This window comes from Maniola hyperantus, chromosome 9, assembly GCF_902806685.2.
Source record: "Maniola hyperantus chromosome 9, iAphHyp1.2, whole genome shotgun sequence".
Taxonomy (NCBI): domain Eukaryota; kingdom Metazoa; phylum Arthropoda; class Insecta; order Lepidoptera; family Nymphalidae; genus Maniola; species Maniola hyperantus.
The window spans coordinates 12,678,294-12,701,341 of NC_048544.1; the positions used below are offsets into that span (position 1 = coordinate 12,678,294).

Consider the following 23,048-nt stretch of genomic DNA (forward strand, 5'->3'; position numbering starts at 1 on the left):
TTCAATTTAGGTTTAGCTTTTAATAGTAGCGGTTCCCAAAAAATAATTTTTTCACTAAGTTCGAAATGTTCATAATTGTTATTTTAAATGTCTTCTTGATATTATGTATTGTAAGTACTTATACAATTTTGTTCTTGCACTTTCCCCATATTGATTCAGAACTTGCATTTTATATTATTTGTATGTTATAGGTCTCATTTTTTGGTTCAATACTTTTATTCGTAAAATGATACCTGCACTACAGAGGCACATCATCATTATCAACCGATAGATGTCCACTGCTGGACACAGGTCTCTTGTAGGGTCTTCCACACGTGACGGTCTTGCGCCGCTTAGTTTCCTACCGGGCGCATTTTTTATAATTATTTCACACTTATGTAATTATTGTAGTTTATTTTAAATAATATCTTTAATCTTTGTCATTTTCAAGTTTATATGTTCCAGTTTCCAGTGAAATCAGCATATTATGAAACATTTGTGTCGCAAAAAAGCAGATTATTGAACGATGGATACACGATACGGGTACCAGCTTTTGGAACTGCGAATCCTGTTAGTATTTAATTATAATAATATTATTATGCCTACTTAATTTTTTTTTGTACGGGGACGGGCCCTTATGTGGGACGCAACTTGCGTTGACACGTTGGCCCCGTGTCATATCAGGGAGACAGCATCAAAACCGGGAGCCGCAGCAGAAACAGCTGAAAACGGCAAGCGGCGCAAGTATGCCTCTCTTATCGAGAGTTACATTTTTGTTCCGTTTGCCGTGGAGACCCTGGGGCCATGGAGTCTTGGATTTTTTTTACGAGACGTATTAATTATACGCAATCGCAAGTAACTAAGCTATGACTAAATTAGTTAGTAAGTACTAAGTACATAGTTATTTCATATTTTTAGGTTGATGAACTATATAAAGTACCCCAAGCAGTGTTTTCGGCGATAGAGAGCGGGTACAGGCATATAGATACGGCTGCGTCATACGCTTCTGAAGATTTGCTAGCACAAGCTCTAAATGATGCGATTAGCTGTGGGATTGTTACACGGGAAGAAATGTTTATTACTACTAAGGTAACATCTCCATCTAGTCCATACACATCCATATACCTACTTACCCATTTAATCACATTTTCAGGGGTCGGTACCCAAAGGGCGCCAACGGGACCCTATTAAAATTATAATTTAACAATTTCAGATGGCTCTGGAGTCAAATAAACGTAAATACGTAGTACCAGCACTGAAGATGTCCTTTAAGAGGCTGCAGTTAGACTACGTTGACTTATTCCTCTTTCATACGCCGTATAATCTGGTAGGTATTTAATTTTTATTTGCCATTTTACATAATTCATCATCGTCATCAACCCATTGCCGGCTCACTACTTCTCATTCTGAAAGGAAACCCATTAGGGTCACCTCTCAGAAAAAGAAGTGTTTAGGCTATACTTATGGGTAAGTACTCTACCACGGCGGATTTTCCACCCACCAATAAGACCACAGTGCTGCCATTAAAATCGCAAGAGAGTTCGCTACCTTAAAAGTACCTCTATATAATATATATAGATAGTAGGTACTCATTACAAATTTCGTCTTAACGAGTCACTTGACCTGCCCAGCAGCGTAACATTTTCATTTTGGTGTTATGTTCGTTCTTTTTCAGGGTTCATAGATATGGCTAGTGTTATTAGTTTTGATTTCTTTTGTTTAGCTGAGAAAAAAGAAATACGATCTCCTGGACATTTGGCGTGGCTTGGAAGATGCCAAAAAGTTAAATTTGACAAGGTCCATCGGCGTCTCAAACTTCGAGATAGAACACTTGGTTCAGATCCTGCCTTATTGCACAACAATACCTGCTGTTAATCAACTTGAGGTGAGGGTTATTTTAGTTACAAAATTTCAAACATCCTTCGTGTCACATCTATTCTAAAAATATACCATTGAATATGAAATAAACAAGTGCTCCAGAAAGAAAGTAGAAAGTAGAAAGTACAAACCTACTTGCCAACACTGGTCGCTTCAATAGTGAAAATAGTAAAACAGCTGATGTGCTCGATATCTGATGAACGTTGGAGCAATGGCTCCTAGAATAGAATATATTTTTATTCAATTAAACTTTTACAAGTGCTTTTGAATCGTCAGGTAGTTTAATTTACCACCTACGTACAACATACGAATTAAGTACAAAATATCATCTGCGTAATATCGACTGATTGCAGATAAATGAGAGGAAAAAAATTGAATAGGTATGCCACCGTAGGTACCTACCTATATATTTTCTTGGCCAAGTAACCTCAGACTGGTGGCAACAAAACAAAACCAACATCAACGTTTTTTTTTCAGGTAAACCCTACCTTCACAAACACAGAATTAGTGGAATATTGCCAGGAGCAAGGTATTATCGTGACGGCTTATGGACCCATGGGCTTCACGGTCACAAGGCCCGGCGTTAATGACCCACCACCACCTTCGTTGGGTGACCCTGGGTTGGTCAAAATAGCCAATAAATATGGCGTCAGAACAAGTCAAGTCGTCCTTCGTTGTTTGGTAAATTTTTAATGATTTTTTAAAAATAAAATCACCCATGCATCGTGTTTTTTTAATTTCCAAAATATGTAACACTTACCTACCTACTTACTGGCTTACTTGAGCATTTAAAATGAATCTTTAGCGAAAAATCGGTCGACCATTTATTTAATTTTCTTTTTACAAAGTCGGTATTTCTCTTCAATAGTTAATTTTTCTCTCTCTGTCTTGTATTCCTTATTGCTAAGAGTGACCCCTTTCTATTATTCATATAATAAGGCATCTAGGTAGGAGTTTTCTTGGGATAATAATGGAGTATATTCTCAGATTCTACCGTATACCGTCGACTAAGTCTGATTGCAGCCAAGCTTGGACGATCTAGCAGCCAAGCGCTAGTCTATAAATTAAAAAAAATCGAAATTTCAACTCTTACTCTAGTGTGACATTTGTGAAATTAGGTTCATCGGTCTTTCATCCAGTTGCCGACCGAGATCAAACCGGCGTCATCTTGATATGCTCTGTTAGTCAGGCCTTATCTTATCTTCATCGTCAATTTTTCATTGCAGATTGATCGAGGCACGATACCAATTTCAAGGTCTACTAACAAGCAGCACATGCAGTCGAACATTGATCTATTCAAGTTCTCTCTTACTACTGAAGAAGTGGAGAGACTCAGCGGATTCAACGTGAACAGAACAGTCTACGGCTATAAAAGAGATGCGATTTTCGAAGATTATAGACTTAGATTGCTGGACGGAAACCGGCGAAATAGAAAATTGTATCCATTGCCATAATAACACCCTTACTTGAAACAACAATTATTGTAAATTCATTTCTAAACAAAAACTACTTTTGTAAATTAATTTCTAAACAAAAATTCTTCTTCTTCCACACCTTAACCCACGCCACGTGGGGTCGGCACAACGTGTCTTCTTCTTCCACTCACTTCTGTCATTCGTCAACGTACTATCCACTCCTTTTCACGCATATCCAATCCATCCACCTTTTCTTTGGTCGTCCTCTCCTCTTTTTTCCTTCCACATGCATACTTAACATTCTTCTAGTGACATAGCTTTCTTCCCTCCGTATTATATGTCCATACCATGCCAGCCTAAACAAAAATTATTTTAGGAAATTAATTGATAGTTTCTATGACTTTTGTTAACTTTTTATTGCTAGTTTCTGCATAGAACATGGAAGGAAAATTGTTCTTGTGTTCATGTTGTAGTTCCAATAGATTTTTCGATCGAAATGCGATTTATTTTTCTTTGCAAATATTTTTGTAACGATGTAGTTTTTGTAAAAGATCGATCAGTATATATAACTGCTATTCTAAGATCATACAGCAGAACACTTATTTTGTTAAAAATCTTTTGACTTTAATCTCACTTACTATGAAAAGATATAGTTGGTAGGTAACTTGAAATATTTTCTATAATAGTTTTAAATACAAAATGGCCAGAAGTCCTAAATTTTATCATTTCTGTACAATATTATATATACCTACCACTATATTTTTTATTTTTGTCAATAGATAATTAAATATTAGGGAAAATTAAAAACTTTTGACTTTTACTAATTTTAATAATAATAAATGGTGTATTCTAAGCTTTCTTAATAAAATTTCTTAATACCCTCTTAAAGTTAGTGCACTTATCTATAAAACCTATATAGAAAGAATATTATATTTTTATCACAATATGTAAAACGTTCTTCTATTATAATTATATACATACTTCATGAATATAACCATTTATTTGTCTAAGATTTCCTTATATTTTAAAAAATCTCATTTAAAATTAAGTACATACTCTCAAATCATAAGAAATCATAATCGAAGAAAGTTTAAGAAAGGAATACACGTACAAGAAGGGAGAAAAACAAGGCTGAGGCAAAGAGAGAAAGACAAATAAACGGAATTTCGAGGAAGGAAGGTTGGTAAAGGTAAATCTTTGAAAAGGAAAATCAAAATAAAATAATATAACAACTAGATATAAACACGTCGTAGTCCCTTATGCCCACTTAGATCATCAGAATTATTAAATACTCGATGTACTTAATAATTCTGATGATCTAATTCTTTATTACCATCGATGTATATTAATACTAAGTTACAGTCCAACTGTTCTAAACTCTAAAAATCTCTATAATCTAGATATGTTACATAAAGTTGCTGATGAAGTTATCTAAACATAAAAGGAAAAGGTGACTGACTGACTGACTGATCTTTCAACGCACAGCTCAAACTACTGGACGGATTGGCCTGAAATTTGGCATGCAGATAGCTAATATGACGTAGACATCCGCTAAGAAAGGATTTTTAAAAATTCAACCCCTAAGGGGGTGAAATAGGGGTTGGAAATTTATGTGGTCCACAAGGACGAAGTCGCGAGAATAAGCTAGGATTATATAAAGTTGCTGATGAAGTTATTAAACTCTATAAACCTGTCATAGACGTAGCTACAATAATATGTGATGATATAAACAACGAAGTCAATTTATACCTATCTCCATATTACTATTGAAAATGCATTGTAATATTGTGAACTTTAATGTAATTAGTATTATAATACCTACCTATCTACGCATGTTGCGGGTTCTAATGGAATCAATCGCATAATGTAACTTTGTAATATATCACACGCATAGTTTTAACAATAGCCTACAACTAATCGACCAAAAATTCATGATCGAAGACATTAAAATTACTAAGCTTTGCCTTGTATAAAATGAATCGCCTGCCAATTAATATTGGGCATACGAATAGGTTTAACAAATTACAAATATGTCTACGGGTTTGAGCGAACATTGCAAGCTTTGCACCAACTTTTTATAATACTGAGTTACATAATTCATTTGTCATGGTTACCAGTGTAGCAATCTGTAGGTTGATTTTGTAAAACCTGCAATCATTGTTACAATCTCAATTTATTGTTCTGATTGGCTGAATTTGTGCGATTCTTGTCGCAACAATGCATTGTAGCCAATAGTGAGCGAGCGTCAACCAATCAGAGATGATTGCGATCGTGAAATTGTAGCTGTCATTCTCCCGCAATCGCGCAGCTGTTCATGTTAAATGTTATTGAGGGTACGTCAATGCCAACCTATGCTGACATTAGTACTTCTTCGATGTTGCTAAATTTTGCTAATGTTTATTTTAAAAACCAATGGATGTGCTGCTTATGGATTTGGCAGCTCTTCTTGCACTTCTTGCAGGTCGTCTGATGCAAGATCATTGATCACTTTTGTCCTGTTTCGAATACGGTCGTAATAATTATTGTTTTGATTATTTGTTGCTTCAGTTTCGTAATTCTTGCATCAAAGTTTGTCAGCTATACTGGCAAGCCGGACTGACTCAAGGACTGTTGTCCATGTAGGACAAAAATGGGTCACTATAAAACTGCAACGCATAACGTACATAATGGACATAACTTTTGTCGTCCCTTTTCTATGCAGAAGCTTCGAATGACGATCGCAATTTGGTCATTGGCTGATACTATCGCATTGTTGAGGAGAATGCACTGTTGCAAGGATGCCAAAAATTCATCCAACTTCAACAATGTGATAATAGGTAAAACTTCTTTGCTAGCCTCCGTTTTAACGTTTCATTTTATACAAGGCAAAGTTTACAATATCAATCTATGGCTAGTTGTCTGAAGGAACCGTCGATACCGAAGAGTTCGTCGTAGTTAGTGGGTTTCCCCGGTCGGAGGCTTTCGTTGGCAACCAGCGAATCCTGCATCTTGAACCACTCCCTGTATTCTATCAGTTTTTGTGTCCATTTGGCTGAAATACAAGGATAGAGTTTTTGAAAATCCTATCTGAATGTGGGTCTACGTAATCTACGTTATAGACAGAATGTAATGGAAAATCTCAAGTTTCTGTTGTACGTTGGTATATCAGTCAGGGGCCCTGTAATGTTTTAAACTTGTATGAAAATGTCAAAACAATATTGAAACACTAATATTACTTTAAACGGTGGTAGAAGAGCCCTAGTTTACGTATAAAACATACTAATGTGTTTTAAACATTTTATTTAGCTTCACTGTCATGTAATTGTTCAAATCTTGCCAAAAAATTCTTATTGCTTCTAATGAACCAATAGTTAGGAAACCTTTATACGAAATTTCGTTCCCATGGCAATACAAGATTACCTATATGAACTTTGTATACTAACTCCTCAATCCTTATGCTGTATGGTGCTGCCCACAGTCTAAGATTCACAGATAAGACAATTAGCAAATCATAATACTGATACTGTGGGTAATGTAAAACCTAATTTAAACTTTGTACGTAATGTTATTGTAGCGTTAGAATAGAATAGAAGAATAGAAATACATTTATTGGTTGATCCAACGACCAACACACGTTAAACACAAGCATTTACAAAAAAAACACTCCTTAAAAGCTAATCCAACAAACAGTGTCTACAATGGCCTCAATAGCTCAACCGGTAAAGGAGTGGACTGAAAACCGAAAGGTCGACGGTTCAAACTCCGCTCGTTGCACTATTGTCGTACCTACTCCTAGCACAAGCTTGAAGCTTAGTTAGAGAGGAAAGGGGAATATTAGTCATTTAACATGGCTAATATCATTAATATTCTTTAAAAAAAATGTGTCGTGCTAACGATAAGGCCCGAACTCAGCACGTTACTTACTATCTTATGTCAATGGGCGTACTCATATAAGTAAGAAAATATTTGTTTCATTAATAAAATCAATACCTTGTAGGTCATCCATTGATCCAATTTCACCACCGTATTCATTCGGCAACATTTCTTGAGGAATATACTTGTACAAGTCTTTCAACTCCTTGTGAATGAAAATCTGTAAGTTAAAAGGTCTTATTACAGTTTACGACTATGTGATTCTATTATCCCAAGCAATAAATCTGGGATAGGTTAAAATTATGAACTCTGACGAAATCTCATCGGGGGTGATCACGTATCTCGCGACAGGCTTGCGTCAGGCGTAAATCTCCCGATCATTGCTGTCAAACGTCACACGTAACAGCAGCTAGAGAGAGACAGCAATAGCCACAAAGCAAAATAAGAAGAAGAAGAAGAGAGACAGCAAATAAACTCTCGCATTGCTACTGCTGTCGCGTTGCTGTCGCTACTGCAACATTTTACGTAATCACCCCGCCGAATTTATAATTTTTATTTTTCATTTGTAAACCAAACTTTTTTTCTTCATAAAAACTTCTTTCACCTGTATAAGTACACCAGGTTTTTGTTTTTCCTATGCTCCTAAGTCCTACCTCTTATCCTTGTTGTTGTCCATACTTTATATTTTATTAATTATAGGTTACTCACCCTTTTCCTAATTTTCTCCTTAAGGAAAGGTTTCACGAAGTTTACGAATCTCTCAACTACGGGTGAGGTGTTGATGATATGGACTTCCTTCAATTTTACTGGATAGGCTTCCTGAAACGTACGATGTATTGATTAAACTTATAAAGGAACCAACTTTTATAGCACTCTTCAAAGCTGTTCTTCTTCTAACAGTTAACCATTGTGCATTGTTCTGATAGGTATACTTGTCTCATTTTAAAGTTCTTATAATTTTATCTTTTTGGTAAATCATTTTTGATTTGAATTTATTATTCGAATTCCTTTCCTTTTTGTCGTGTTTAAAGGAGCTTCATCTCTGAAGCGTACATTTGGTGGAGTTTAGCTAACAGACGTATCCATAACAGCCTCATTGTCTAACATATTATGCATAATAATATGAATTTCAAATAATTAGTACCTGCACACAGATCATGAATTTCTTGATAACCGATGGAGAGAGCTTAGCCAGTAGACTCGGTCCGAGGACTGCCCCGTCCAATACGTAGATATCGCCGGCGACACCTACGATTTCCTCTACAAGTCTGATGTCACCGATCATCAGAGCCAGCTTAAATGTGTCTGTGATTTGTTGAGAGTCAAGTCCTGGGTAGAGACCTTGAAATAAAAAAAATACCTAAGTAAAAAAAAAAAGAAATTGAGCTTAGTAACGAGAATCTAATGAAGAGTTAAAAGCACAGCTTCATCAGTTTCTATTATTTTCCATTGACTAATGAGCGAAGGGGTTTATTGTTTTTTTATTGATCAAACCTACTGAATTGATAAAGATGAAACCTTTGGTTCATTAATTGACTTTTATTTTATTTAAATACAAAATGGTACTGATTTTGATTGCAACTAATTTTTAGAGAATCCGCATCTTTCTCTTACTAATGTAGAGGGGGATTCCAACATCAATGAATGTACCAATAAGAAAAGGACAGTCAAACTTAATTTAACTTAAAACTGTCAATCTTTAGGTACCAGTCTTGAGAATAGTGTTTTTTGTACAGTGGCACTATCTTTAATATAAAATTCATTTCTTCTTCTTCTTCTCAATCGTTCACTATTGACAGAGTGGTCGTGGCTATGAATTCTTCACTGCTGCTCGTGCGATCTCCCTCCAGCGACTTCTGTTGTTGGCATTATGTGCACACACGGAGACAGGAGTGTTTGTTGCGGATCGGATTTTTTATTTTAGTTTTTTATTCAGATACAAGTTAGCCCTTGACTGCAATCTCACCTGGTGGTAAGTGACGATGCACTCTAAGATGGAAGCGGACTAAACTGGAAGGGGTATGGCAGTTTTTAATAAACCCATGCCCCTTGGGTATCTACACGGCATCGTACCGGAACGGTAAATCGCTTGGCGGCACGGCTTTGCCGGAAGGGTGGTAACTAGCCACGGCCGAAGCCTCCCACCAGACCAGACCAGAAATTTTAGAAATTATAAAATTCTAAATCCCTGCCAGGAATCGAACCCGGGACCTCCCACTAATAAGACCACTGCGCCAGGGAGGTCGTCACCTCGTCGGATTAAGTCCGTCCACCTAATAAAATTCATTATCGGTCTTTTTTAACAATATAAAAAAGAAAAAGATGCAGATGCTCTAAGAGTTTAGAGAAAGACGACATTGGAATCGACATCAATATCTAATTTTAAGTTCTACAGGTTGTCCTTAAAATCATTGTACGTATTAAGTTGAACTTGCACAACTTAAGATCTTGATTGTTTACGATCAATAGTGTGTTGTGCAAATATTGTCTATTTAATGATTTGCAAAACTTGTCATGTACATAATAATATATCCTGTAGGTATTATTTTTATGTACAATTGCGTCACTCTTGAATCATTATTAACTTAATCATCATCTGGTTAGATCGTAACTTAATGAATGTAGCGAAAAAGCATAACAAAGTGTAGTTTGGCGGACTTCCGTACTTTAAAAATGTTTTTATTTCTTAAAAATGTCTTAAAACAAGTGTAGACGCGGAAACTAACAGTTAAAAACATAATAAATAACACGTTTGACCACTATGTTTGTGTTATTTCCTATGATTGATCTAGCCAATGTGGATGTTTGTTTACAACTCACGTAAATAACATACGGCACGACGCGGTTACTGTTCAAGCATACCAAGTAAACACACGAAGATAAAAACCAGCCAAGTGCGAGTCAGGCTCGCGCACCGACGGTTCCGTACTACAGTCTTAGTTTTTCGACATTTTGCACGATAATTCAGAAACTATGATGCATAAAAATAAATAAAAATCAGTTTTAGGATGCACAGATGAAGCCCTTTCATAATATGATATGGATATCTTACTTCAAAAATTGAAAATACTAATTTTTAGTTCATGACCACATTTTTTTTTGTAACCGCAAATTCACGGTTTTCAGATTTTTCCTGTAATGTCTGCTATAAGACCTACCTACCTGCCAAATTTCATGATTCTTGGTCAACGGGAAGTACCCTGTAGGTTTACAGACAGTTGGACAGACATCCAGCCAGACAGACAGACAGACAAACAACAAAGTGATCCTATAAGGGTTTCGTTTTTCCTTTTGAGGAACGGAACCTTAAAAACGACAAAGCCACAATAGGTACCTATTTACATAACGGACAAGTCATGCCTGTTCGAGATTGTCGACAGATTTCATACCAATTTGTGATTTTGTAATTCAGTGGACTTAGTATGAGATTTTAAAGAACGACCAGGTTTAAGCCCAATATCTATCCTAATACTAGCTGCCGTGGCGAACTTCGTTCCGCCTAGCAGTCGATTCAAATTTATAAATTTTTCTCTCCATAAGAACTATCCCCGTACTTCAAGGAATATTATAAAAAAAGAATTAGCGAAATCGATTCAGCTGTTCTCGAGATTTGCGATGAGCAACACATTTAGCGATTCATTTTAATATTATAGAGATATTTTGATAGATGTCGATTCAGGATTCAAACCGTGAGTTTCCTCAGTCTACCTCAGTCACTCTGCCAACGTTGATAGAATTTGAAATTGAAAATTAAAAAACTGACGTCAAAAGGTCTTGATTTAAAATCAAAATCCAATACCTACAACCGATTTTCATTTCGCTACCATTTTAAGCGCTGGTTGTAGATGTATAGACAAAATTAAGCTTTAAAGGAAACTTTATAAAGTCCATTTTACTTTAATGTTGAATTGTTTTGAAGCTCGAATTCTATCAACGCGCGCCAGACAGCCAGCGCGTGCCAGACGTTTGTTATTTTATAAAGGCTGAAAATTTCTCTGCGTATTGTCCCCAACACTGGGAGAAACGTTTGGATGTTTATTTGGATCATGGTGGCTTTGGGAGATATCAGGTTATAAAAGAATAAAAAATTTCGTCAAAGTGTTAAATCTATTTTTTTATATTTTCTTCAGAATAGTATCAGTAATCACGTCATGCATTGCCAGACACTTAGTATCATGGCAAGCCCTTTAAAGTTTAAGAGTGAACTTAATAATTAGTAGTGAACCTTTAAATTTTATATCCCAAAGCTATACCATGATCCAAACGAACATCCAAACAAACGTTCGTCCCAGAGTTGGCAATATTATGCAGAGAAACTTTCAGCTTTTATAAAATAATGACGGTCTAGCACGCGCTGGCTCTTTCTCTATTAGTGAGATGTTTAGGTAATCTTATCATACTGGTCCTATTAAAATTGTTCAGAAACTTAGATTTAATTAATTAAGGTTTTTTTTGGACCCACCAGGATATAAACTATACTTTTTATCCCGGAAAATTTAAGAGTTCCCCGGGTTTTTTAAAAGACGCGGACGAAGCCGCGGGCATCATCTACTTAAAGATAAAAAAGATTAGCTGACCCGTTCCGCCTTCACTCGAAGGACTCACTTCACTTCACAAAAAATTCGGTGGAATTAAAAAAATATATGAAATAGGTATCACTTCGCTCTACTTTAGAATCCTACGCTGTGCTCGGAATTCTACTATAGAACCCTTGAACAAAATATCGCTTTAGCCCCTTGTAAATTGTAACACGCACGTAAAAACGACTGGCACCAATACGCTATTACAAAATACACCTATTGTAGCGTTTTGAAACATTGGATTAAAAGTGTGAAGCACTTAGCAAGTTGTGCAGGGAGACGTCCTTTAGACGACTTTGTAGGAAGAATTAAGGTCAAAGGTAATAAGTGTGTTGTTAGATGTCTTATGTTTGTTCAGAAACTTAGTAATTATACTTTAGGTTTTTTTTGTATCCACCAGGATGTAAACTAGTAATAAAGATGCTTTAATTTCACGTTAGCTATACATAAATCCTGACTATTTGAACCGCCCCAGTTTTGCTAAAGTGGATTTCTTAAAAAAATCGGTGAGGTAATGAAATTTTAACACGAAGTCACCTGTTTGCGACTACAACGCGTTCTTTCAAAAACTTGATTTTTGAGAATTTAGCTTAAAAAATTTATTAAAGAAAATGACTGCGAAAACCCGCCCGATTTCGAAAGTGTGTTTGTTTGTTGGTTTATTGGTTTGTGTGTTTGTCCTTCAATCACGTGCAATGCAACGGAGCAATGGATCGACGTGATTTTTTGCATGGGTATAGTTAAAGACCTGGAAAGTGACAAAGGCTACTTTTTATCCCGGAAAATCAAAGAGTTCTCACGGGATTTTCAAAAACCTAAATTCATGCGTACGAAGTCGCAGGCATCAGCTAGATAGTAGGTAAAAATGACATTTTTCGAAATCACACGTAGCCGGAAACATGCGACTTAATATGGCAAAGTTCATTCTAGTTAATGGTAATAAAGGTAAATGATAAATTATTATATCTTTACCTCTGCATATTGTGACTCTTCTTCCATTCGGGGTCAGCCCAGGCAGTGGCGGTCCTTGTCTGAAAACCAAAGAACGTGGTATTTTAGCTGACTCAAGGTCCCATTTAATTTGCTTGTGGAAGAATTAAACCTAGAAAGTAACAAAGTTATTGAAGAAAATCGATACGTGATGTTGGCGTCAAAAAAAATTAACAGAAAGAGAATGGAGAGGGAATGGGAAAAGTAAAATAAGTTCGAAACATGATTCTAATCATAGAAGAAGACGGAGAAAATAGAAGAGTCAAAAATATGGGGTATCAAGAAAGACCCAATGGAACTTGTTAAAAAGAGCTTGTTAATGAAACATATAGAGAAGTAAAAGCGAGAACAATAGACCAATGTGGAAGATAAAAGACACACCAATAAGAGAGTTGCTATGTTAAAGAAGATAAGGTAAATTAAGAAGAACGCAAATTACGCACAGCTTAAGCGTTTTTATCAGATGATAATTACCACATAATTACCTAGGTACCTACTAAAACGATAGCAAAATAAGTTCAACCAACCTAAACACAATAATAAGCTACGATTAGTTGAAACTTCACAGACAATATAATAATTCTGATACACGTATGCAAAATGTCAATGTAAGCAATACAAACTACGGTTTTAAGATTTACGTAATTCATATTGCTTAGTAGTATTACGCAGTCACTGAGCGTGCGCCTGTGACCGCCCTTGAATCATCAAGGCCCACCATAATCATTCAAAAATAAACCTTATTTCAAAGCAGTAAACATCAGTTTAGCCAACAAAGAAATCATGATAAGAAAAGACATTGAATTTGGACTATGTAGAGCGGATTTAGGACTTTTGCAACTTCGGATTTACATTGAGTGTGCGAAAATTGGGGTTCATGTTGACCTCCTTTCTTAATGGCATGCTGTTAATGTTGAACTTTAAGTGACGACACATTCTTAAAGGCTAGCTTCTGTGAGCGTTGACGTTGCAGTTTTGACTAGCGTTCAATCACTCAACGGCCGGGGGCCCCCCTCCAGCCTGGGCCCATGACATTTTGCCCCGCTTACCACTCTATTGTTACGCCACTGGTTCAATAGGTACTATTATAAGATCCTGTGGGGGCCTATGTATTTTTAGGGTTCCGAACCTCAAAAGGAAAAACGGAACCCTCATAGGACCACTTGTTGTCTGGCAGTCTGTCTGTCAAAAAACCTACAGGGTACTTCCCGTTGACCTAGAATCATGAAATTTGGCAGGCAGGTAGGTCTTATATCAGATATAAGGGAAACAATCTGAAAACCGTGAATTTGTCGTTACATGACACAAAAAAATTTAAATTGTGGTCATAAATTAATAATATTGTTTTCAATTTTCAAAGTAAGATAACTATATCAAGTATATATCATAATTATAAAAGGGATTCACTTGTGCATTCTAAAAAAGATTTTTATTTATTTTTATGCATTATAGTTTTTGCAAAATGTCAAAAAAATATACGACTGTACCTCGGTGCGCGAGCCTGATTCGCATTTGGCCGGTTTTTCTGTTTTAAAGGACTATGAAATTGCGAATTTTGTATTTATTTTCTAGAATTTGATGTAAAATCATAAACTGAGCTGGTTTTAAACAGGATCTCTACCTTAGTGCAATTTCCTTAGAGAAACCCGAAGTTATAACTGTACCTACCATTAACGGAGGAACGTATTAGTTCCCGTTGGGCTGCGACTAGTCTAGGTCTTGGTAATACAGAGCAACTCTATTTAGTAAACTGGTTACAACATCTTGCTCCTTGTCAAATAACTACCTACGTATAAAAATTGCAGTTTTGCGCGCTACATCATCATCATCATCATCAGCCTGTGGACGTCCACTGTTGGACATAGGCCTTCCCTAAAGAGCGCCACCACACCCGGTCCTCAGCCTTCCTCATCCAGCCACTTCCCGCCAGCCTCTTTATATCGTCGGTCCATCGTGCTGGAGGGCGTCCCACTGCTTAAACGCGGTCTCCACTACACACTCACATACATATACATATTTTGTACAGTTGTATCTTCAACTTTTGAAATAAAAACTGATAATTTTCATACAATTATTATCATTAGCGGGGTTATCGACTAACTATAAGAATTCTAAAGGATGAAATTTTTGGATTATCTGAAGCACTGTCATTTAGGCTGATGTACAAAAAAAACTAGCAGTTGCTCAGCTATTAAATATTAAATAGGTGTAAGTATTAATCAATATTTAGATTTTAGATCCTAATGAAATTTACTGAAAAACGCTAGTACAAAAATAATGACATCCCTGAAGCTTCTAGGCAGGCTACAGAATTAGAGAGTGATCCCACTTCTGATGTCAGAATAACTTATGAATGATACTTACAGTTTAGATTTCAAGACCTCGCTCAGCTCAGGGCTGGTCGCGTCACGGTTGGTGAAGAACTCTGGGCAAGCTGCCCTCATTGTGAAGTACATGTCCAGCTTGCGTTTGCATTTCTCCAGGGAAAAGCTGCTGCCTCTCAGGAAAGTCATCAGGGGATTGTCCTCTGCAAAGAGTTTTAAAATCACTATCTACCCATATTATGAATGCGAAAGTGTTTTTGTTTGTTGGTTTGTCCTTCAATCACGTCACAACGGAGCAAAGGATTGACGTGATTTTTCCCATGGGAATCCTTAAAAACCTGGAGGGTGACTTATGGCTATTTTTTTTAAATTTTATATTTTTAAAAACCTAAATCCACGCGTACGAAATCTTAGGCATCAGCTTGTTGTATTATAAATTCAATTAAAAAAATATTTAATATCAGTAAAAACGTTTCACCTACGTTTAGAGTGCTAAAGCCATGTTTAGGTAGGTAGTTACTTGGAGCTGATCAAAGGGTGGATTAACAAACTGAAAAGCAATGAACTAAAAGCTTAATTTGCTATAATCCGCTGAAACAGGTCGAATCTGTATGATGCAACATGCAGAATGCGAAATGCACCGCCTGCCCTCCCACTGCTAAGCATGCAGGAAAAAGCAGCCACCAGGCAAGTAATACGCACCACCACCACGCAGCAATTGCAAAGATCACTTTGCAATTGTGCATTGTAAGGTGAACTAACAATGGCCGAAGCCTCCCATCGGACAAGACAGACGTGTCAGAATGGTTACATACCCCACTCATCCGGTAGATGTGGTTCCTTCCGCAGCCACTCCTTAATCGCAGCCAGGTCCCGGTCTCTGGTAGTGACATCCTCCTTCAGCTCGATCCGGATCTTTTCTGACAGCTCCTCTGTTGGATGCAGCAGCAGATCCGTCTTTAGCTGCATGTTACTGAAAAATATAATGAGATATTCATTCTAGGCTAAGACCAAGGTTGGAAAAAAACATATTATGTTAGCGGCATTGCCTTTGCCAAGAGTTGAATTTAAAAATAAAAATAAAACATAATTGGCGGCAGATGTAAAATGGCGGCAAGAAAAGCGGGAGCTATTGATTCGAAGCAGAAAATATTGGAATCTTTAATTATGTCTTGAAGAAGTTAATAGTTTAGAACTAAGGTTGAAGTTTATTAAACATTGTAGGTATACCTAGATGGAAAAAAGCCAGATCTTATAAGTTGAGATTATTTTTATAACATATGAAGAAAACAAAAAAAAACAACTCTAAAACCATATTCGCATATTCGCCTTTGCTTATGGAACCGGTTTGGACACATTCGGTTGGATGTTATCTAAGTCTACAAATTTATTTTTAATTGTAATTTTAATTTAATTAATTATTTTTTGTAAGCGTGTTTATACTTAATAATTTAAGTAGGTAATTTAATTAGTGTAATTGGGCTATATTATGTCCGTTCTAATTAAATAATAAATAAATAAGTCTATATCGGACATATTATAGTACAAAAGTTGAAAAAAAACGGGCCGACTTGAGAATTGCACCTCCTTTTTGGAAGTCGGTTAAAACCAGAATCTCATAGCAAATAGGCATAGGCAAATTTTCAGCATAGTCACGAAAATGTACCTAACTATTTAAAAAACAAATAATTTTCACTATGATATAACTACACAAGACACGCCAAACCTCGGTTTCATTAGAAAGTCAATAATGCGAAGATGGTTTTAGAGTTGTTGTTTTAGTTTTTTTAGCGTGGTAACAGTAGCACACGCCGCTGCGTATCTGCTAGTATTAGGATAATAATTAATTATTCTTTCGCCATTAAAAAGCTAAGTACCTACTTTATATTATTTATTTTATTTCAAAAAAATTAGAGATCTCTACGAAAATTGTAATACGCTACCCGGGCGAAGCCGGGATGGGTCGCTAGTATTACCTACTAATATACTGAATACTAATAATAATATTATAAAGAGGTAAAGTTTCTAAGTTTGTTTGTAGGAAGTAATCTCTGGACTACAGAACTGATTTTGAAAATTCTTTCACCACTAGAAAGCTATATTATTTCTGAGTGATATTATGGTCTATATATTTTTTTTAAACCGGCCAAGTGCGAGTCATGCTCGCGCAACGAGGGTTCCGTACTATAGTCGTATTTTTTTCGACATTTTGACAGACAGACAGACAACAAAGTGATCCTATAAGGGTTCCGTTTTTCCTTTTGAGGTACGGAACCCTAAAAAGGGAACCCTGCAAAAATTGTACTGGGCTAACCGTGCGAAGCCGGGGCGGGTTTAATAAAGCTTTAGGTATGGATAGTAACAGGTCGTATCTTAGTGGTGATGTTGCCAAATAATCACACGATTGTGGCCGCAAGACGTGTTGGAGTAACTCATTGCATCAATTTTGGCACCTTGACCTCAAAATGTGCGCGGATCGGACTCTCCGCCGCGAGATATTATATCGATACATATTTAGACATCAGTCTTATGGTCACAGGAAAGTGATAAGTGGTAAGCGAGGCACTACTACGCTAAAAAAACTTAAATAAAATTCTGATCTGAATGAAACCAGTTTGGGAAACATGGGTTGGACGGTTTCAAAGTCAATAATGGACACAGCTAATCTAAATATATAAAAGGAAAAGGTGACTGACTGACTGACTGACTGACTGAATGACTGACTGACTGATTGATCTATCAACGCACAGCTCAAACTACTGGACGGATCGGGCTGAAATTTGGCATGCAGATAGCTATTATGACGTAGGCATCCGCTAAGAAAGGATTTTTGAAAATTCAACTCCTAAGGGGGTGAAATAGGGGTTTGAAATTTATGTAGTCCACGCGGACGAAGTCGCGAGCATAAGCTAGTCTAAATATATAAAAGGAAAAGGTGACTGACTGACTGACTGACTGACTGAATGACTGACTGACTGATTGATCTATCAACGCACAGCTCAAACTACTGGACGGATCGGGCTGAAATTTTGCATGCAGATAGCTATTATGACGTAGGCATCCGCTAAGAAAGGATTTTTGAAAATTCAACCCCTAAAGGGGTGAAACAGGGGTTTGAAATTTGTGTAGTCCACGCGGACGAAGTCGCGAGCATTAGCTAGTCTTTTAAATAATTTTCTGTTTTATATAATTTAGAGATAACTAAAGAAAACTCAGTCACTCAGCGGGTGATGTAGAGAGCTATGCTTGGAGTCTCTCTGTGATCAAAACAGAAATATGAGAATTTGCGGCTCCTCTGGTGCTGCAAATGTTCATGGGCGGCGGTAATCCCTTAACATCAGGTGACCCGCCTGCTCGTTTGCTCGCTATATCTATTTAAAAAAAAAAACCAGAGTAACCGTCATGGCTCAGCGGGTTGCGAACGTATACCTACGTACCTACTGTACAATATAAAGTTAAGTAGGTAAATATTTTAGTAAGTAGGTAAGTATTCTAAATCAGCAATATAAATAACTAGCTTATCCCCGCGACTTCGCGTGGACTACAGAAATTTCAAACCCCTATTTTACCCCTTTAGGGGTTGAATTTTCAAAAATCCTTTCTATGTCATAATAGCTATGTGCAATGTGCATGCCAAATTTCAGCCCGATCCGTCCAGTAGTTTGAGCTGTGCGTTGATAGATCAGTCAGTCAGTCACCTTTTCATTTTATATAATACTAGCTTATGCCCGCGACTTCGTCCGCGTGGACTACACAAAATTTCGAACCCCTATTTCACCCCCTTAGGGGTTGAATTTTCAAAAATCCTTTCTTAACGGATGTTTATGTCATAATAGCTATCTGCATGCCAAATTTCAGCCCGATCCGTCCAGTAGTTTGAGCTGTGCGTTGATAGATCAGTCAGTCAGTCACCTTTTCATTTTATATAATACTAGCTTATGCCCGCGACTTCGTCCGCGTGGACTACACAAATTTCGAACCCCTATTTCACCCACTTAGGGGTTGAATTTTCAAAAATCCTTTTTTAACGGATGTTTATGTCATAATAGCTATCTGCATGCCAAATTTCAACCCGATCCGTCCAGTAGTTTGAGCTGTGCGTTGGTAGATCAGTCAGTCAGTCACCTTTTCATTTTATATATTTAGAAGATGTTTCTTTACCTACTTATTTGTATCTACCTAGTCAGTAAGTATAGGATAGCACGTAGGTACCTATATACTATAGTATTTACAAGTCTAGGTCGTTATGAATGTCAATATGTGGTCAATACAGTAAATAAATACTTAGGATGTGTTCTCAATGTTTGCTCTTCGAACTGGCACTCTATACAAGGTTACATCTGAAGTGTTTTTAAATACCTAAGTAGTTATTATTTAACTTAATCTTGTGACTTGCGATTTTCCAATTACGTGAGAAGGGACTTCTATTTGTGTTGTTTCGGATTGACTATGCTGCGTAGGCCCTACTGGCCGCTACAGCGTCACCGGGGGGGTTGGCGAGCGCGAAGCTCCGCCTGGGGGTGAGCCCTAGGGCTCAAAGAAATAATTCGAGAGGTCGGGGGGCAACGTCCTCCTAAGGGCGCCTCCTGTGAGGCTCGGACCACGGCTTAGGATGACGTTGGGATGGGTGGAGTTGTCGGTTTTGTTGGTTAGTCCGTACGCCCCCGAGGCCGTGGCGTGAGCCCACGTCCGGGTGACGTTAGAAATCGGGGACCTCGTCTTCGCCGGCGAAGACGCTGTGATAAGGTTGGAATGTGTAGCCCTACGCAGCTAGAGCATTGTCGGTCATGATTGATCGTCGGGATCGTTAAGGACGTGCTTAGGGCGCCTTTTGTCAGGGAGGTCGTTTCGGTCGGGGGTGTATGTCGCTGCCTCAACTATTAGGGGGTTGGGGTGTCTAATGGCTTTCTCAAAATAGTTTTTGGAAAGCTGTTTAAAGTAATGAGCTATTGTCGGGAGATGGAGGTCTCTGTGGAGGTCCACGTTGCGCATGTACCACGGGGAGCCAGTGGCCATACGCATAAACTTATTCTGTAGGACTTGGAGAGGTTTGAGAGAGGAGGGCGGCAGGTGTGCAAATGCAACACAGGCATAAGACATTATTGGGCGGATGCACGTTTTGTATAGCGTGACTTTATGTCGAAGTGACAAGGGACTTCTACTGCAATCCGGTTAATTTATATGGGACTAGCTTATGCTCGCAACTTCGTCCGCGTGGACTACACAAATTTCAAACCCCCATTTGACTCCCTTAGGGGTTGAATTTTACAAAATCCTTTCTTAGAGGATGCCTACATCATAATAGCCAATGCCAATATCATCAAAAATTGGTGATGGAGTAGAATTTCCAAAACTCTTGACACCCTTAATTTTTACTGAATGACGAAACACAAATTTTCATAGATCTTGAAAAATAACGGACGTTTATAAAAACTTGCATTCCCTATTTATTAACCCCCATGGGAGTAGAATTTTTAAAAATCCTGAAACACATACTTCTCATTTTTGGCCGAAAACCCAAATACGAATTTTCATAAAATGTCTTGAAAAATAACGGACTTTCATATAAACTTCCATCCCCTATTTATGAACCCCCATGGGGGAAGATTTTTTAAAAACCTTGAAACCTACTTAGGTACCTACTTTTTAGGGTTCCGTACCTCAAAAGGAAAAACGGAACCCTTATAGGATCACTTTGTTGTTTGTCTGTCTGTCTGTCAGTCTGTCTGTCTGTCCGTCTGTCTATCAAGAAACCTACAGGGTACTTCCCGTTGACCTACAATCATGAAATTTAGGGTTAGATCACACAAAAAAAATTAAATTGTGGTCATGAACTAATAATTAGTATTTTCAATTTTCTAAGTAAGATAACTATATCAAGTGGGGTATCATACCTGTGCATTCCAAAACAGATTTTTATTTATTTTTATGTATCATAGTTTTTGAATTATCGTGCAAAATGTCGAAAAAATACGACTGTAGTACGGAACCCTCATTGCGCGAGCTTGACTCGCACTTGGCCGGTTTAAAAAAAAAATTATAGACTAATGCTTGGCTGCAATTAGACCTGCTGGCAAGTGATGATGCAGCCTAAAATGGAGCGCGCTTGCCTAGAAGATGCCTATTCACTCTTGACTTGAAGGTATTCAAAGTTCATAAGTTAAAACTTTTTCATTTTACACATTCCTCTAGAATATTGAGAATCTCTTGGGTACAGCGTGCCAAGAATGCAACAGTACTACAAAGGCTAAGCAAATACCTTGAAATTTTGAAAATGGTAAAAGTGCGGAAGTTGGAGTATTTTGGCCATATTATGAGAAATAGCAAGTACAACCTCCTTCAGCTCATAGTTCAGGGGAAAATAGCCGACAGAAGACCACCTGACCGAAGAAGAACAACGTGTCTCAAGAATTTACGCTAGTGGTACGGGAAGAGTACCCGTTTTTTATTCCGCACAGCAGCGTCCAAGGTGCAGATAGCTCGAACGGTTGCCAACCTCCGATAGGAGACGGCACTATAAGAAGAAGAAGAATGTGATGATGATAACCAATCAAGATCAGAGATATTTGTGGTCATACTGGAGCTATGTCAAACTTAAGTGGTAGACACAGATAAAAGAACCAGTTTAATTCTGTAGTGCTTAGCCTACGGTTGTAATGGTCTAATTATGTAGCGTACGTAGGTATATTATATCTAGGCACTTTAAAAATATTTTTATGACTAACCATCCGGTTGTAAAGTTACGAAAGGTACATGTTGTTAGTTTCGTCAGAAATGGCGTATAACTAAAAGCTTAAAGAGTGGTCCGGGTATTGTAGGAACATAAACTATCAGATCATTATCAAATACACTAGATTATATATATTTATAGATAGATTTGCGATACATATAACTTTTCAAAATTTTTTTTTGGAATTAATATAACCTCAATAGCTCAACGGTTAAGGGGGGAATGGGGAATAATAGTCAAGATTATAATAATGACAAGTAAATATAAATAATCTTTATTTGATAAAAAAAAATTACAAGGTATATATAAGTACATGACCCTGGTAGTAGCAATGCAAAGTTCCTGGCCCCCAAACTAGGATTCCCTGTGCTATGGGAAGCCAGTCTTTCGCCCGAATATAAATAGGTAGGTACAATTAATGTGAATAACTTAATTATAAATACCTACATAAACAGATTACAGTTAACAACTAAACATTAAAACAAATAAGTAGTTTTCTTATTAGATGTAGGTAGATATAAAAGAGAGACAAAAAAAAACATTAATAGTCGATATTCCTGGCCCCCCTGGTAGGGTTTGAAATTTGTGTAGTCCACGCGGACGAAGTCGCGAGCATAAGCTAGTGTTCAATAAACACTTACTACAACTATCTGTTTTATACCAATTAATTAATTTAAGTTACCTACTATAAAAATAATTGAAATAAAACTTACATTAATTTCTTGCGACAATCACAACAAAACGAGTTATATGTAAGTTATATAACAACAAGAAACACGTCCATCCAGCTGTAACATACAGCTATTACTGACCTCTCGCAGCCTCTCTCTATATGTTGGGAAATGCGGCACTTTGCTAACTTGACCTGATGCTGCGTTTACATTAGCATTCACTACTGGAAAGATTATATCGCTAGCCTTCATGATCATGATCAATTCATCGCAGGCTCACTACAGAGCACGGGTCTCCTCTCAGAGTGAGAAGGGTTTTGGCCATAGTCTACCACGCTGGCCATGTGCGGATTGGCAGACTTCACACACCTTCGAGAACATTATGGAGAACTCTCAGGCATGCAGGTTTCCACACGATGTTTTCCTTCACCATTAAAGTAAATGATATTTAATTATTTTGAATGCACATAACTCCGAAAAGTTAGAGGTGCGTGCCCGAGATCGAACCCCCGACCTCCAAATAGGAGGCGGACGTCCTAACCACTAGGCTAATAATCGCTAGCCTAACAAGCTGATATTTACCCCGACGAACCCCAAATCAATTTCTAAATTAAATTAAAAGACTAGGT

At 37.3% G+C, this 23,048-nt stretch overlaps 2 protein-coding genes across 2 annotated transcripts; one reads left to right on the forward strand and one right to left on the reverse strand.

Annotated features, from left to right (window-relative positions):
• Positions 1–505: 505 nt before the first annotated feature.
• LOC117985276 (aldo-keto reductase AKR2E4-like) lies at positions 506–3,311 on the forward strand. Its single transcript, XM_069500634.1, has 6 exons — positions 506–553; positions 898–1,068; positions 1,193–1,306; positions 1,703–1,864; positions 2,335–2,538; positions 3,084–3,311. Exons 1-6 carry the CDS (start codon positions 506–508, stop codon positions 3,309–3,311), a joined length of 927 nt encoding a protein of 308 aa, XP_069356735.1.
• Positions 3,312–4,080: 769 nt separating this feature from the next.
• LOC117985048 (alpha-tocopherol transfer protein-like) lies at positions 4,081–22,587 on the reverse strand. Its single transcript, XM_034971737.2, has 8 exons — positions 22,462–22,587; positions 15,834–15,991; positions 15,059–15,221; positions 12,677–12,735; positions 8,269–8,465; positions 7,833–7,943; positions 7,242–7,344; positions 4,081–6,303 (listed from the first exon to the last, which is right to left on the reverse strand). The coding sequence occupies exons 2-8, from the start codon at positions 15,985–15,987 to the stop codon at positions 6,152–6,154; spliced, it is 939 nt and encodes a 312-aa protein (XP_034827628.1). The 5' UTR covers positions 15,988–15,991; positions 22,462–22,587; the 3' UTR covers positions 4,081–6,151.
• Between the last annotated feature and the right edge of the window lie 461 nt (positions 22,588–23,048).

Bases quoted from the DNA above. Each gene is read 5' to 3' on its own strand.
- LOC117985276 (XM_069500634.1), top strand. From the start codon at position 506: ATGGATACACGATACGGGTACCAGCTTTTGGAACTGCGAATCCTGTTA. The intron at 1,069-1,192 runs GTAACATCTCCA...TAACAATTTCAG, and splicing joins AAATGTTTATTACTACTAAG to ATGGCTCTGGAGTCAAATAA. The intron at 2,539-3,083 runs GTAAATTTTTAA...TTTTCATTGCAG, and splicing joins AAGTCGTCCTTCGTTGTTTG to ATTGATCGAGGCACGATACC.
- LOC117985048 (XM_034971737.2), bottom strand. From the start codon at position 15,987: ATGCAGCTAAAGACGGATCTGCTGCTGCATCCAACAGAGGAGCTGTCA. The intron at 12,736-15,058 runs GTAAGTATCATT...TTTGGTTTTCAG, and splicing joins GAGGTCTTGAAATCTAAACT to ACAAGGACCGCCACTGCCTG. The intron at 8,466-12,676 runs GTAAAGATATAA...TTTTATTTCAAG, and splicing joins AAGAGTCACAATATGCAGAG to GTCTCTACCCAGGACTTGAC.